At 46.2% G+C, this 16,949-nt stretch overlaps 1 protein-coding gene across 1 annotated transcript in view; it reads right to left on the bottom strand.

Moving 5' to 3' along the window:
• The window catches only part of LOC145342476 (uncharacterized), a 363,690-nt gene that overhangs the window by 120,894 nt on the left and 225,847 nt on the right, over positions 1-16,949 (bottom strand). The window contains exons 5-7 of the mRNA XM_080188038.1: positions 8,652-8,786; positions 6,985-7,029; positions 1,499-1,615 (exon numbers count right to left, since the gene is read on the bottom strand). Of these exons, the coding sequence (XP_080044164.1) occupies positions 1,499-1,615; positions 6,985-7,029; positions 8,652-8,786 (297 nt within the window). The remainder of the gene's footprint in view (positions 1-1,498; positions 1,616-6,984; positions 7,030-8,651; positions 8,787-16,949) is intronic.

Below are 16,949 nucleotides of genomic sequence, written 5' to 3' on the forward strand. Positions count from 1 at the left end.
CCGTGTAAGATTCGATGGTTCTTCTTGGCAGCATTGAGGGAGTTCTTCAGAATTACTGCAGTGCTCAATGCAACTATCTCAAAGAGGGACTTGACCTCACGCTCTAACAGTAATCAGTAGATGCTATAAAAACTTTTTAAAAGACATTTTTAGCCTGTATTAGCTTTTCTAAGACATGAAAATGAAATGGAGAATGATCGCGGGATCTAGTGCTTGACTGTTTGCAGTAATCATGACTGAAAAGTAGTTGATGAGATTAAGAGAGTAGTACGGTTAGGTTTGACCTAACCGTACTACTCTCTTAAGATGAGCAGCCTAATGAAGTCATTACTATTCACAGACTGTGGGGCACTGATTAGCACTGCTGCCTCACAGCACGAGGGACCCAGGTTCGATTCCCGGCTTGGGTCACTGTGCACAGTCTGCATGTTCTTCCCATGTTTGTGTGGGTTTCCTCCGGATGCTCCGGTTTCCCGCCACAGTCGGAAAGACGTGCTGGTTAGGTGCGTTGGCCGTGCTAAATTCTCCCTCAGTGTACCCGAACAGGTGCCGGAGTGTGGCGATTCAGGGATTTTCACAGGACTTCATTGCAGTTGGGCAGCACAGTAGCACAGTGGTTAGCACTGCTGCTCCACAGATCCAGGGAGCTAGTTTCGATTCCCGGCTTGGGTTACTGTCTGTGTGAAGTTTGCACATTCTCCTCGTGTCTGCATGGGTTTCCTCTGAGTGCTCCAGTTTCCTCTCACAGTCCAAAGATGTGCGGGTTAAGTTGATTGGCCATGCTAAAATTGCCCCTTAGTGTTCTGAGATGTGTAGGATAGAGGGATTAGTGGGTAAATATGTAGGGATTTGGAGGTAGGGCCTGGGTGGGATTGTGGCTGGTGAAGACTTGATGGGCCGAATGGCCTCTTTCTGTAGGGTTTCTATGACTGTATGTTAGCCTCCTTGTGACACAAATAAATAAACTTCAACCTCAATGCCAGTTCATTAGTCTCTTAACTACCTATTGCCCTAGTTATGATCTGTCAGGTTGGGGCTCTGTTAGAGGCACTTTTGCCTCACGAGGTTCCCATTTCGAGTCTCAGTCCTGGGTTTGAGCACAAAAATCAAGGCTGGCACTTGTGGGCAGTGCTGAGGGAGCGCTGACGTGTTGGAGATGTTGCCTTTTAGATAGGATGCTAAACCAAAACCCCATTTTGGGTGGGTATAAAAGATCCCATTGCACTATTGGTATCCCTGGCGTCCTGTCGATATCTATCCCTCAATTAACATCACAAGAAGCAAATTACTGGGTGGTGATTACGTTGCTGTTTGTGGGAGCTGAGTACAAACTGGCTGTCCCAATTCCAATATTACAACAATGACCGCATACAAGTCTTTCTTCAATTGAATAAATTTGCTTTATGAAAAACCCAACTTTGAAAGTAGCTATTTTCTCCCCTCCAGATTTTTCCTTTGCAAAATCCATCGCAAATCCTGAATTGTGCCGGTTACTTACCTGGAATCCTGGAGATCCTGGATAACCGGAACTGCCCGGTAAACCCGACTCTCCCATGGTACCGTTGCACCCATCTAGACCAGCACGACCTCTTGGACCTTGTTGACCTGGGTGACCCTTTGAAAAAGAAAAGTTTGGTTAAAAAAAATTTATTCATTCATGGGACATAGGCATTGCTGGTTGGCTGGCATTTATCGCCCATCCCTAGTTGTTTTTTTTAAATGAGTGATCTGCTCAGTCATTTCAGAGGGCAGCTGAGAGCGAACCTCATTGCTTGGGTCTGGAGTCCCCCGTAGGTCAGATCAGGCAGGGATAGCAGATTTCCTTCCCTAAAGGACATTAGTGGACCAGATGGGTCTTCCCGACAATCGACAATAGTTTCATGGTCATCAGTAGATTCTTGATTCCAGATACTTTTTATTAGATTTAAATTCCACCACCTGCCATGGTGGGATTCGATCCAGGGTCCCCAAAATGCTACCTGAGTTTCTGGATTAATAGCCTCACCCGAAAATATCCCAGTACCTAATAAACAAAAATCAAACCTTTTAATTGTTCTTTTTTATGCTGAAGGATAGGAATACGGGTCACTTTCCTGTTCTGGCCATGGTCAGTATTAAGAGTTGGTGAGCCTGGCACAGCAGGGCCAGCTGTAGGGCGAAGATGCCTTTCTCACACCATTACAGCATCGTGTTAGTGTGAGCAGGCCCTGGTCTACAGGACCTGTGGACAACCAGTGGCTATCCCAGAGAAAACTTTGTCCGCTCTTTCCAAAGGCGATCTGCGGCAAATCCACTTCACGGAAAAGTGAGGCGAATGGAAACACCACCCCATTGAAAGCAATGGAAATCTTGAAGCCCAGGCAAGGAAACAAGGTTAAAAAAAAAAGAGGCAAGGGAAAGAACTTTAAAAAGCTTGCTGACGCCAGAGGGCTCAACTGTGGCGTTTGTACTTTTTGATGTATTTTCATTATTTTGCTTGGATGATGTTTTCAACCTCATGTTATGGGGGAAGGTGTAGTGGTAATGTCACTTGATAAGAAATACAGAAACCTGAGCTGATGTATTGGGAAATCTGGCATGTCCACTACGGCTCTCACTAATTTCTACAGATGCATCATAGACAGCCTTCTATCTGGTTGTATCACAGCTTGGTATGGCTCCTGCTCTGCCCAAGATCACAAGAAAATACAAAGGGTGGTAAATGAAGCTCAGTGCATCATGTAAACCTCCTATCCGTTGGCTCTGTCTACACTTCCCGCTGCCTCAGAAAAGCAGCCAGCATAACCAAGGACCCCACGCACCCCGGACATCCTCTCTTCAACTTGCTTCCTTCGGGAAAAAGATACAAAAGTCTGGGATCACGTACCAGCCGACTCAAGAACAGCTTCTTCCCTGCTGCCATCAGACTTCTGAATGGATCTATCTCGCATTACTAGGTGCCATAGGTTTGTGGTGCAAGGGGCAAGTTTTAAAAGAGATGTACAAGGCAGATTTTTTACCCAGAGAGCGGTGGGTGCCTGGAACTTGTTGCCGGGGGAGGTAGTGGAAGCGGATACAGTAGTGACTTTTAAAGGGTGTCTTGACAAGTACATGAATGAGATGGGAATAGAGGGATATGGTTCCTGGAAGGGTAGGGGGTTTTAGTTAAGTTGGGCAGCATGGTCGGTGCAGGCTTGGGGGGCTGAAGGCCCTGTTCCCATGCTGTAATTTTCTTTGTTCTTTGTTCTCTACACCCTAGCTATGACTGTAACACTATATTCTGCACTCTCTCCTTTCCTTTTCTATGAACGGTATGCTTTGTCTGTATAACGCACAAGAAACGATATTTTTCACTGTATGTTAATACATGCGACAATAATAAATCAAATCAAGTCAAAAACTCAATCCAATATTTCCCTCACAATTGACTTTCTGTTGTTCCCCCAGTCACATGTTATTTGGGGGCTACAGGCTTGCTTACCTTTTGACTTGCAGTTCTGATGGAAGGTTAATACCTGAAATCTCACACTGCCTTTTCATTTACAGTCGCCCCCTGGCCTGCTGTGTATTTGTAGGCTTTTTTGTTCAAACAGCAAGATTTTCTTGGCTGTTGTACTAGAGCCTGGCTTCCAGCAGAGGGTGGTATTGCCCTGTATAAATATTGAAACACAGTAAAAAGTCTGACAACTGACGAATACCTGACGAAGAGGGTGTCCCTCGAAAGCTTGTGAGTATATTATCAAATAAATAGGTTGGACTAAAACCTGGTGTTGTCAGACTTTTTACTGTGTTTACGCCAGTCCAACACCGGCATACCCACATCATAAATATTGAAAGTCATGATGTGGAGTTGCTGGCGTTGGACTGGGATAAACACAGCAAGAAGTCTCACAACACCAGGTTAAAGTCCAACAGGTTTATTTGGTAGCAAATGCCACTAGCTTTCGGAGCGCTGCCCCTTTGTCAGGTGAGTGGGACATCTGTTCACAAACAGGGCATATAAAGACACAAACTCAATTTACAGAATAATGGTTGGAATGTGTCCTTATAAGCCTTGTTTGTGAACAGCTCTCCCACTCATCTGATGAAGAAATGGCGTTCCGAAAGCCAGTGGCATTTACTACCAAATAAACCTGTTGGACTTTAACCTGATGTTGTGATATTTCTTACTGTGTTTACCCCAGTCCAACGCCGGCATCTCCACATCATAAATATCGCAGGACAGGACACACTGAAGGATTCTGATAGGAATAACTGGGAGAGAAACTCTTACCGCTGGCAGCAGAGCGGGTAACCAGTGGGCACAGAATTAGGATAACTGGTACAAAAAAGCGCCGGAGAAACTGGAAACAATTTTCCTTCTACTCTGCGAGTTGGAGTGCAGTGTTGGAAAGGGAAATGGAAGCAGATTCAATAATAACTTCCTCAAGGAAACTGGGTCACTATTTTAAAGGGAAACGCTTGCTAGGATATGGGGGAAGAACAGGGGGGGTGGCAGTAATTAGATCGATCTTTCAGAGAGCTGTGGGAGACATGATGGGCTGAATGGCCTCCTCCTGTCCTGTACGATTGCTGTGAACTATTCGCTACTTTGTCACTGCCGTTCATTCCGAGGATGCAGCGACACGATGTCGGGGGTGGGTACAGGGTCAGGTTCACACGTTCAATCCAAAACAAGTGCAGTTAAATGGAGCTAGTCACGTATTGTCGCTGGACTAATAATCCAGAGAGCCTGGGGGCCCGGGTTCGAATCTCACCAGATGGTGAAATTTGAATTCATTAGAAAAAATCTGGAGTTAAAAATCTATTGATGGCCATGAACTGATTGTTAGAAAAAACCCCGCTGGTTCCCTAATGTCCTTTAGGAAAGGAAATCTGCCATCCTTACCTGATCTGGCCTACTTGTGAGCCCAGAGCCACAGCAACGTGGTTGACTTTTAAATGGCCTCTGGAATGGCCTAGCAAGCCATTCAGTTCAAGGGGCAATTGGGGATGGGATGAGTGGATGGAATTGGCTGCCGTCGGTGGTGGTAGAGGCAAACTGAGACTTCTGGATGAGTACGTGGGATTTAGTGGGATTGAGGGTTTTGGATAGGCCTGGTAGGTAGGGATAGGAATGGCGCAACATGTGGGCCGAAGGGTCTGTTTGTGCTGTAGTGTTCTGTGTTGTATTAAATGCCGGCCCAGCCAACGACACGACACCTACATCCCATGAAAGAACAAAAAAGAATTATATTGACAACTGAGGCTTATCTGTGACAGTGGTGCGGCTTGTGTGGAGGGGCTGGTAGGTGGCCAACTCTCCAGCTGACCCACAACTGGAAAAGAGTTGCCCCCTTTTCAAGCAGCTGTTTATTTTAAATTTAGGCCTGAATACTCTCTGGGATTCAGGAGAATGAGGGGAGGTCAAATTGAGGTATTCAAGATGATAAAAGGCCTGGATAAAGTAGATGTGGAGCTAATGCCTCCTCTCCTTCCTCTTGTGGGGCATTCTAGGATGAGAGGTCATTGTCTCAGGATAAGGGGTAGCAAATTTAAAACAGAGTTGAAGAGAAACTACTTCTCCCAAAGGGTTGCGTATCTGTGGAATTCACTACCCCAAAGCGCGGTGGGGGTTGGGACAGTGAGTAAATTTAAGGAGTTAGACAGATTTTTAATAGGTAATGGGCCAAAGGATTATGGGAGAGTCAACCATGCTGGATGGACTGAATGGCCTAATTCTAGAACATAGAACATAGAACATTACAGCGCAGAACAGGCCCTTCGGCCCACGATGTTGCGCCGACCAGTTAAAAAAAAACAATGACCCACTAACCTAAACCAATCCCTTTTCGTCCATAAACCTGTCCACAGACCTCTTAAACGCCCCCAAACTAGGTGCATTTACAACTGCAGCAGGCAGGGCATTCCAATCCCTCACCACCCTCTGGGTAAAGAACCTACCCCTGACATCTGTCCTATAACTACCCCCCCTTAGTTTAAAGCCATGCCCCCTCGTGCTAGATTTTTCCATCAGAGGAAAAAGGCTATCACTATCCACCCTATCTAAACCTCTAATCATCTTATATGTTTCAATAAGATCCCCTCTTAGCCGCCTTCTTTCCAGCGAAAACAACCCCAAATCCCTCAGCCTCTCCTCATAGGATCTCCCCTCCATACCAGGCAACATCCTGGTAAACCTCCTCTGCACCCTCTCCAAAGCCTCCACATCCTTCCTGTAATGTGGGGACCAGAACTGCACACAATACTCCAAGTGCGGCCGCACCAGAGTTGTGTACAGTTGCAACATAACGCTACGACTCCTAAATTCAATCCCCCTACCAATAAACGCCAAGACACTGTATGCCTTCTTAACAACCTTATCTACTTGATTCCCAACTTTCAGGGATCTATGTACACATACACCTAGATCCCTCTGCTCCTCCACACTATTCAAAGTCTTCCCGTTAGCCCTATACTCAACACATCTGTTATTCCTACCAAAGTGAATTACCTCACACTTCTCTGCATTAAACTCCATCCGCCACCTCTCGGCCCAGCTCTGCAAACTGTCTAAGTCTTCCTGCAAACTATGACACCCTTCCTCACTATCTACCACACCTCCGACTTTGGTGTCTGTCCTATATCTTATGAATTCATGATGTTCAGTCCCTTCTCCATTTCTCAGTTCACTTCCCTGCTGCGTCTGATTGAGTGGAACATCTTCAAACTCTCCCAAAGTGAATAAAAAAAGCTGGATTCAGTATCCGCGTTAGAGGGCAGGTACTTTTCTCCACAATTCTCGCTCCATGTCACGCGATGGAGGTGGAGCCTACGGCTGACACGCAGGCTGTGGGGAAGGAGCTGGGGGAGCGGACCTAATTGCACAACCCTTTCAAAGGGCTAGCCTAGCCACAATGGGCCAAACTGGCTTCCTTGGAGCAGTTAGATCCTTTGATTTTTTTCATGGGTGGTCCCTTCGATTCCCACAAAGAGGGTTGCGCGTAGCCCGCAGGCTGTACTTACCGGGATCCCGTTCACCCCAACAAATCCCGGAACACCGATTGGACCCTGCAACAACAGACAACAATCAGCCACGTCGCAGCGGAGATTACAGCAGCGACACTACTTGGTCATCACGGCGAACCAAATGAGTAAGGTGAACACAACCACATCTGGCTGGACAAGTGTCAGAGGCAGATATGTTAGGACTGGCTATGAGAGAACATTCAAATAATGTAACAGGGGAGTAAACATAATCTAATGGGCCCAGGACTGACTGTGAAAGGGGATTCAGTGTGACAAGACCAATTGCAGGTGAAGGTTAAACAGACGCTAATATGAAAGGCGTTAAATAGTCCCCAGTATTATAGGTTTGAGATATTTTATGAATTGGTCCCACTGCCTGCTGTTACAGAGCTGTGTCAGTGGGGGCCTGCTGGAGGCGAGTGTAATACACGGCCAAAATAGGAAAAATAAACCAGGGGCAAACCTTTTTAAGATCAGTTTAGACCAAAGAGCTGAGGGCCCAGGGTGTAAAAAAGAAAGTGCGGGGCAGGCATCAGACAGAGAACCCTCACGATGCCCAGCGAGCCAGTCAGCATCTGCTTCGTGTCATCGAATCATGGGATCCCGACTGAAAGAGGCCACTTGGCCCATCGAGTCTGCATCAACTCTCCGAGAGAGCATCTTACCAAGGCCCTCTCCCCCCACACCCTTGTACATTCACCATTCCTAATTCCCCCCAACCTACACATCTTTGGAAACGAAGGGGCAATTGAGAATGGCCAATCCACCTAACCCGCACATCTTTGGGCTGCGGGAGGAAATCGGAGCACCCGGAGGTGCTCTTTTCAAGCAGCTGTTTATTTTAAGTTTAGGCCTATACTCACTGGAATTTAGGAAAATGAGGGGAGGTCAAACTGAGGTATTCAAGATGAACACCTCACACCAACATGGAGAGAACACGCAGACTCCACACAAACAGTGACCCAAGGCCGGAATCAAACCCGGGTCCCTGGCGATGTGAGGCAGCAGTGCCAACCACTGTGCCACCAGGCTGACCAAACTGGCTGGGTTCTGAAGTACACAGGCCTTTTCTCTTTGCAGATACTGACTGGCTTGCCGTGTATCTGTTGCATTTGCTGTTTTTATTTTCATTTACCAGACTTCTGGAAAAAAAAGTGATGAATAATTGAGGTGGGATGAGACTCGGGTCATGATCAGTGCTGAGAGGTTGTGATGGGGAAGAGGAGGGAATGAACTGAACTGTTGGCTCCTTTCAATCTCCTGTATCTCCAGGTAGAATTCTTGATGGTTCAAGGGTCATAGAGAGTTACAGCATGGAAGTTAGGCCCTTTGGCCTAACTTCTCCATTGCTCCCAGATTTTACCACTAAGCTAGTCCCAGTTGTCCACATTTGGCCCTCTCTTCCCATCTTACCCATGTAACAACAGCAGCTTTTGGTGTGGTTTTACTCTAGGCAGGGCAAGGGTGGGGGCAGGCCTCAAGCCTAACTTCTGCTGGTAGCATTCAGTGCCCACGCGGTCTTGATTGTGAACCATAGAGTCAAAATGCCAACTGGGTTAATCATCCCCACCCTGCCTTCCCCTTGTCCCCATCCCCAGCCTCGTCCCTTCAGTTAAAACAAGCAAACAGTGACATTTGGGGAGGGGGGCTGGTCTTGTACCCACCTTCTCTCCTTTCATGCCAGCAGCTCCTGGGTTACCGGGGCTCCCCTTTTCACCTTTTGGCCCTCTGACCCCCTCTGGTCCAGGGAACCCTGGGGGCCCGCTCCGGCCTTGTGGCCCCATCAGTCCTGGCTGACCCTAAATTTAAAATAAAAACAAGAGCAAATTAATTTCAAAAAAATCACAAACACATTGCTTTTCCCTAGTCATTGTAAAAACGGTCCAGTTTTTCCAACATTCTTCGCATCGAGTGAGTGCCTTTCACAACCTGAGCTGAGTGGTCTGTCCCTCGTGTGGACGGCATGTGTCAGTGGACTATTTGTCCAGGAGAAGCATCGCAGTCTCTCCTGCTCTCGCCCGGTGGCCGCAGAATTATACTTTGAGAACAGGGATCGCTGGGTAGCAATCCTGGCACAGATCAAATAACAGGCAGGGTTTTCCAGCTGTTCCCACTGACGGGATTATCCGATTCTGCTGACAATGACCCCCGCCCCCAACCCACCCCGGAGTTTCCTGACAGCAGAGAGCGCCGACAACCATTGATAGCAACGGGACCCAAGTATCCAGCTGATGGCCACCTCAGCAAAACATGCTGTGGGGGAGAGAGGGGTGGGGTAACCCACCCACTGTCTGCCTCAGAACATCTAACTCAGCATCAACTGAACTTCGAAGGTTTTGATCGGTGTAATTTCGGCGCCGTGCCCAGAGGAGAGGTTGCCCAAGAAGGCAACAAAATCAGTCATATTTTGGAGTGCGCCAGGATACAGACTATCACAGGAGTAAACTTGTGCCGCAGGTTGTAATCAACACAGAACATTTCCAGCAGCGTGTGTTGAGTCTCACACTGTGATTTATGGCTTGTGGCTTTGAAATTCCCTGTTTACCAGATTGCTGAGTCAATCCCATCCTGCTGCACTGATTCAATTAAATTCCACATGTATCAACATTAATATGCAACAATCCAATAAACTGTCCTTGTGGTTGACTTTAAATCTTCCCATAAACATTCACTGGAGGGATTTTCCAGGCGTGTCCACCCTGAGACTGGAAATTCCTACTTGTGTCAATAGTTCATCAAATGTTCTCGTTCCGCTGACGATGGTTCCCGCCAAGAGCAGGGGGAAAATTTACCCATGTCAAAGTCTTGTCTCCCAGCTGATGAGAGTAGGTTGGACAGCCTGACTGGTATCCACTTGCGTTGAGAAGATTGAGGGGGTGACGATTAATGTACATGGGGTCCTGAAAGATCTTGACAAGGTTGGCGTGGAAAAGATGTTTCCCCTTACGGATGAGTCGAGGACAAGCGGGTATGGATTTGAAATTCGGGGTCACCCTTAGAGGACAGAAAGGAGGGGAAAAAAATGTTCCCTCAAGAAATTTGTGCCACTTTGGAAGTCTCTGCTTCAGAAGACAGTGGAAGCAGGGTCACTGAATATTTTTAAGGCAGAGGTAGATAGATTCTTGTTAGGCAAGCAAATCAAATTTGATTGGGATAAATGGAAGTGTGAAATTTGATCACCTTATTGAATGGCGGAGCAGGCTCGAGAGGGCCTATTTCTGCTCCTATTTCGTATGTTTGTATGTATCCACAAGTCCCATACAAAATCCACGTCTCCCATATAAAATTCACAACCCCCAGATAAATCCTTGGAACACCAATAGTTGACTTTGCAGTTGTAAGGCCTGATTTCACTCAGTGCGTCAGCGACCACAAAGGTAATTTGGCTTGGGTCAAGTTTAAAACAGGCAACATCGATTCAGTACATGTTTAAGTTTATTTGTTAGTGACACACGTAGACTTACATTAACACTGCGATGAAGTTACTGCGAAAATCCCCTCGTCGCCACACTCTGGCACCTGTTCGGGTGCACTGAGGGAGAATTTAGCGTGGCCAATGCACCCTAACCAGCACGTCTTTCCCGACTGTGGGAAGAAAGCCGAGCAACCAGGGGAAGCCCAGGCAGACATGGGGGGAATGTGCAAACTCCACACAGTGACCCAAGCCAGATCTCTGGCATTGTGAGGCAGCAGTGCTAACCACGGTGCCACTGTGCCACCCACATGGAATGAATGAACTTTATCTGAATATAAAGTGCAGCTGAATGGATATCACCAGCTACCATCTGCAGTCTGAATCACCCAGGATATTTCAACAGCAGGCTGGCTAATACCTCAAGGATAGGACGGCAACTTTGCATGCGGTTTGTTTAGACAGAGGGGCAGGTAAATCAATCTTGAGCGATTACACAAATAAAACGTCCTGGACAGCCTGGACTGTGTAGGTTGAATGTTTATATCACATGTTGCACTGCTGCATTTAATTACTTCAAGAATGCTATTTGTGATGGCTGGCTGTTTAATCACGGTAATATTAGTGTTTTCCTTAGCATCTCAGTCCCTGACCTGCGACTGAACTTCTCCAGCCCACTGTTTTTACACGCTGGGGCTCAGAGGTAAAGCAAACGCATTTTGAACAAGCGAGTATCCTCTCAGACACCGGATGGTTGCCTGAACGTGGGGGACGACTGGATAATGGGAGAGCGGGCAGTTTATTCAGTTAGCAGGGAAGTCACCGCCTGCCCTTCGAAGTCCATGCAGCCTCAGCACGGAATCAGACAGCCACCGACAAGCCTCTTTAATCCAACGGGCGGCACCCTGGATACACAAACCCATCGTTCCTCGTGGATGAGCAGAGGATTTGGGCGGTGGCCGGAATTCCAGCTGTACCACTGAGGCACGGCGTCACAGATAGAGAGACAGGCATCAGACAGGCCATCGTTCTGGCAGCCATCTGGAGAGGGTCAAAAAAAGAAACAGCCACCCAGAACGTCGCACCCCGAATTTCGTCCTCTTGGTTAATAAAGGGGCAGCGTTTCAAAAGCTCATGGTTCCAAATAAACTTGTTGGACTTCAACCCGGCGTTGTGAGATCTGTTCCTGTGACGGTTTGAGTATATTGGTCTACAGGATAACCCTGAAGAGAATGCTATTTACATTCACTTTTGAGTTCCCCCATCCAGCTCATAGTGCTGTAAAACAGCAGCTCACTGGATTTTACAACCCTTTGAGCCTAGGCTTTGGGACGCGCTGCACTGCGTCCATCTCATCTGGTCTGAGGTGGAACATAAGAACATAAGAAATAGGAGCAGGAGTAGGCCATCTAGCCCTTCGAGCCTGCCCCGCCATTCAATAAGATCATGGCTGATCTGTCGTGGCTCAGTTCCACTTTCCCGCCCTCTCCCCATAACCCTTAATCCCCTCTCTTATCAAAAACCCATCAACCCGCGTCTTAAAAATATTCAGCGAGGCAGCCTCCACCACTTCAACGGGCAGAGAATTCCAGAGATTCACCACCCTTTGAATGAAGAAGTTCCTCCTCAACTCCGTTCTAAACCGCCCCCCCTTTATCTTGAGGCTGTGCCCCCTAGTCCTACTGTCCTTTCTGAGCGGGAAGAGTCTCTCCACCTCTATCCTATCCATCCCATTCATCAACTTATACGTCTCAATGAGATCTCCCCTCATTCTTCTAAACTCTAACGAGTACAAGCCTAGTTTATTCAGCCTCTCCTCATAGCTCAACCCCCTTATGGATTGGGTGGATTTTTGGGTAACAGCGTTCGAATGGAGTGGCAATCCAGCTTCATTTCCATTCCACCATAAGTTATAGCCCATTGTTGTCCATGTTACCATGAACAGATATCCCATAGTATCTCCGACTCTCATTCTTTCTTTACCAGTGTGTTAAAATCTGACCTTTCCTTCGTTGCTATGGGACTGGCTTTCCTCTGACAGTTCTTAAAAGGAAACCTACAAGCATTCAGACAGGATAATGTTTCTTAAAGAAAAAAGAACGATCTTTAAAGATCAAATGAGTAAACTTTCACAATACGGAAATGTGAGTCGAAAGGACGTAGGCTGGTTTGTGAGACCCCTGCATAACATCTTGGGTGGTTTTTCTCTCCATTTTTTGCACATTTTCCTTCTGGTTTATTCCAGTGGCGACACTGCCCAGCTGACATCTGAACAATCCTCATGGTGTAACTCTATCATTGGACTTATTCAGAGTATCTAAAATAAGCCACCTCAAAATAATGGTGACGTCACTAGAACATGATCCATTACCAACTGAACAAGCACTGTGTCTGTAATAGTCAACCTGGTGCAAGTTTGCTATTTAAACCTGACCCTGAGAAATAGGCTAACTTTTCCTTTGCCCTTTGACTTTCCAAAGAGGCATCAAATCAGCTAAAGATCTCCGCAGAAAGATTGGTATCGCATGCGAAGCATTAGATTAAAAGAAATGTTTACATACCATCTTGTCACATCTCAGGGTGCCTTACGGATTATTTTGAATTGGATTTCCTGTCATATTGGTAAATGTCGCAACACGTTTGCTTGCAAAAAAAAAGTCCCACAAAAAGTAATTGAATAAATGACCAGGTAACTGGTTCTTTATATTTTGTGGAAAAAAAGCTGGTCAGCAAACCCACCTGCTTCTGTTTAAACATGCTATATAAACTGGCAGGTTGAACATCCCATTAGTCTTTCCCTTAGCTCCACGCTGGTGCCTTGGTCTAGCTAAAACGTCATCTTTTGGAATGTGCCTTTGTAAAGAAGGTCTGGAGAGAGATTAACTGGTTTTTGCCAAAGTTCATCCCAAGTAGCTCAGTAGTTAGCATCTCTACCTTACAGTGCCAGAGACCCGGGTTTGATTTCTGGCTTGAACCTGCACGTTCTCCCCATGTCAGCATGGGTTTCCTCCAAGTGCTCTGGTTTCCTCCCACATTCTAAACGATGCTTAGGTGTATTGGCCATGCTAAATTCTCCCTCAGTGTACCCGAACAGATGCCAGAGTGTGGCGACTAAGGGATTTTCACTGCAACTTCATTGCACTGTTAACGTAAGCCTACTTGTGACACCAATAAATAAACTTAAAACTTCGACTCTGTGCTCTACCAGCTGTTCCCGGGGTGCACTCCAGATGTTGCTGGAGGATCATCAACTCAGTGAAAGATGTTCTTTAATCTGCCCAAAACTTGTTGGTCTTCCATTGCAAGGAATTCTCCCTGACTGAGTGTTGCGGACTGGCACATTCCAAAGCCAGGACGTGCTGAGGGATGCACTGTAGCTTGGGGCAACTGTCGCAATGGGGAAGGTTGTTGTTTCAGACCTTTCAACCATAGTGGACTGAGGGGAGCGGAAAGCCAAGAGACTCACTGAATGTATACAGTGAATATTACAAGTATCTCAGTTGTTACTGAGGCACCTCAGAGTTCAGCCTTTTCTATGTAGACAACCTTTAAAGTAACTGCAGCATTTGTAAGACTGTTGTAAACTGTCTGAAATGTTTCCTTGACTGTATTGAAGCATCTCAGACTGTTGCTTTATGTATGTAAAGAACTTGAATGTTGTTTTTTTGTGTGATGGTCATTTTGGAATGATTGTAATGTTCTCACAGATTTATGAATGGCATTTATTTCTGGAAAAACCCACACCCTTTGAACTGAAGGAGAAAAGATCTACCAGTCAAGACAAAAATGATGCTTCCAAGCTGTTTATTTCGAAACAGAGATCTGGCAGGTTTTACACTCAATCTGCTGTATCTGGGGTAGCAATTGGGTGACTCAGCTTGCTTCCATGCCTCTGAGCAAGGGCAAGTAAATCAAATTAGCTGAGGTCTCCATGCCTAAATACTATTCATGTCATCCCCATTCAAAAGTGTGTGGGCAGAATATAGGATAAGATAAAATTGGGATCATGGATGAAGAGGTCTTGTTGCCTACTGCTGTTCTGTCTGAATGTTGCTGAAAAGTAGCACAGCGGGCATTGTCATGATCTCCCAGATGAAATAGCCTCCTGATGGGCAGCACAGTGGTACAGTGGTTAGCACCGCTGCCTCACAGCGCCAGGGAACCGGGTTCTATTCCCAGATTTGGTCACTGTCTGAGTGAAATTTGTACATTCTCCCCGAGCATGTGTGGGATTCGTCCGGGTGCTCCAGTTTCCTCCCACGCTCCAAAGATGTGCAGGTTAGGTTGACTGGCCATGCTAAATTGACCCTAGTTTCGGAGACGTTAACAGGGTAAATACGTGGAATTACGGGGTTAGGATGGGATTGACGTCAGTGCAGTCTCGGTGAGCCAAATGGACTCTTTCTGAAGTGTAGGGCTTCTATGATACACCAGTCTTTGTAACTAATAAATAATGGATAATTGGAGAAGAAACTGGAATCCATGAGGCTGCATCCCAGCAAATGGGAGTCCCTTGTGATAGGGACGATGACTATCCAAGGCAGCAATATAAAAGTCACCTCGTTGGCCTGTCTGACACCCACTGCTTATTGGTCTTGCTCACAGGCAGGAAGAAATGGCTGCTTGTAGCTGTCTGTACTATTCACATGTCATGAAGATTGTTGCATTTTACTTTATAATATCATCAACGGGACATTTATGTATTCGCTCAGGGAATGTGGGCACCCTGTTGGCTGGACCAGCACTTATTGTCCTACCCTGGGGATACTTAAGAGTCAACCACATTGCTATGCATCTGGAATCATATGCAGGCCAGACCAGGTAAGGAAGGCAGGTTTCTTTTCCTAAAGGACGTTAGTGTACCAGTGGGTTTTTATGACAATCGACAATGGTTTCATTCAACTCCATCTGCCATTTATCAGCCCATTTTTCTAGCTGGTCCAAATCCCTCTGCAAGCTTTGAAAATCTTCCTCACTGTCCACTACACCTCCAATCTTTGTATCATCAGCAAATTTACTGGTCCAATTTACCACATTATCATCCAGATCATTGACAAACAACAATGGACCCAGCAATGATCCCTATGGCACATCACTAGTCATAGGCCTCCACTCAGAGAAGCAACCCTCCACTACCACTCTCTGGCTTCTTCCATTGAGCCAATGTCTAATCCAATTTACTACCTCTCCCTGTATATCTAGCGACTGAACCTTCCTAACTAACCTCCCATGTGGGACCTTGTCAAAGGCCTTACTGAAATCCATGTAGACAACATCCACTGCCTTCCCTTCATCCACTTTCCTAGTAACCTCCTCGAAAAACTCTAATAGATTGGTTAAACATGACCTACCACACATAAAGTCATGTTGACTCTCCCTATTAAGTCACTGTCTAACCAAGTATTTGTAGATCCTTTCTCTTAGTACTCCTTCCAATAATTTACCTACAACTGACGTCAAACTTACCGGCCTATAATTTCCGGGATTACAGCTTGAGCCTTTTTTAAACAACGGAACAACATGAGCTATCCTCCAATCATCCGGCACCTCACCCATGGATACCGACATTTTAAATATATCCGCCAGGGTCCCTGCAATTCCAACACTAACCTCCTTCAAGATCCGAGGGAATATCCTGTCCGGTCCTGGGGATTTATCTACTCTGATTTGCCTCAAGACAGCAAGTACTTCCCCTTTAATCTGTGTAGGTTCCATGAACTGCCTACTTGTTCGCCTTATTTCCATAGAAATTCCTCCCTTCACCCATCTTTTTCTCTAAAACATCTTGCATCAAAGCTAAGCTCTTTGTGAATTGAAAACCCACCAGAGGACCTCATGGCTGCAAACGAAGAGTTCTTGAAGAAAGATTCTGAATCAATATGACTGTCTCCAAGGGAGAAGAGGATCCACCAGCCATGACCGAGGCTGACTGCTGCAATGAGAAATTCCAGGACTGTGGAAACTGACCCTTCAACTGGAAACAAAAATCTGGACATTCCATGAATTTTTTTTGTTGCTGACTTTACTTTTTCCTCAGCTAAGTTTTAAGACCTGATACATTGCAGATTTTTATTTTTTAGCGTGCCTGGTGGAGATGCGTGCGTGTTGATTTTGCATGAGTGGGTAGCTGTTCATGTTAAACCTTCTGTTAATAATTTCCACATCCTTTCCCCAATGAGTTTCAGCAACAAAACTAATTATTTACTTCTTAACTCAAGGAACCTGGATGCCTTATTTCCTACACTCAGCTACACACAGTTAAATGTCTATATTGAAATGGCAACATCACCTCCTTTATAAATTCAAACACAGTGACCACGAACCCAGGAGTGGGGCAAAGAGAGAAATTCATTCTGTTCTATGACTCTCACCAGCATTTACAGATGCACCATAGAAAACATGCTTCCTGGTTGTGCCACAACTTGGTATGGGCTCCCGTTCTGCCCAAGGAAGCTACAAAGGGTCGTGAATGAAGCCCAGTCCATCATGCAAACCAGCCTCCCATCCATTGACTCTGTTTACTTTACCCGTGGCCTCGGCAAAGCAACCA

This window comes from Carcharhinus amblyrhynchos, chromosome 4 (genome assembly GCF_965287045.1).
Source record: "Carcharhinus amblyrhynchos chromosome 4, sCarAmb.v2.hapA, whole genome shotgun sequence".
Lineage (NCBI taxonomy): Eukaryota > Metazoa > Chordata > Chondrichthyes > Carcharhiniformes > Carcharhinidae > Carcharhinus > Carcharhinus amblyrhynchos.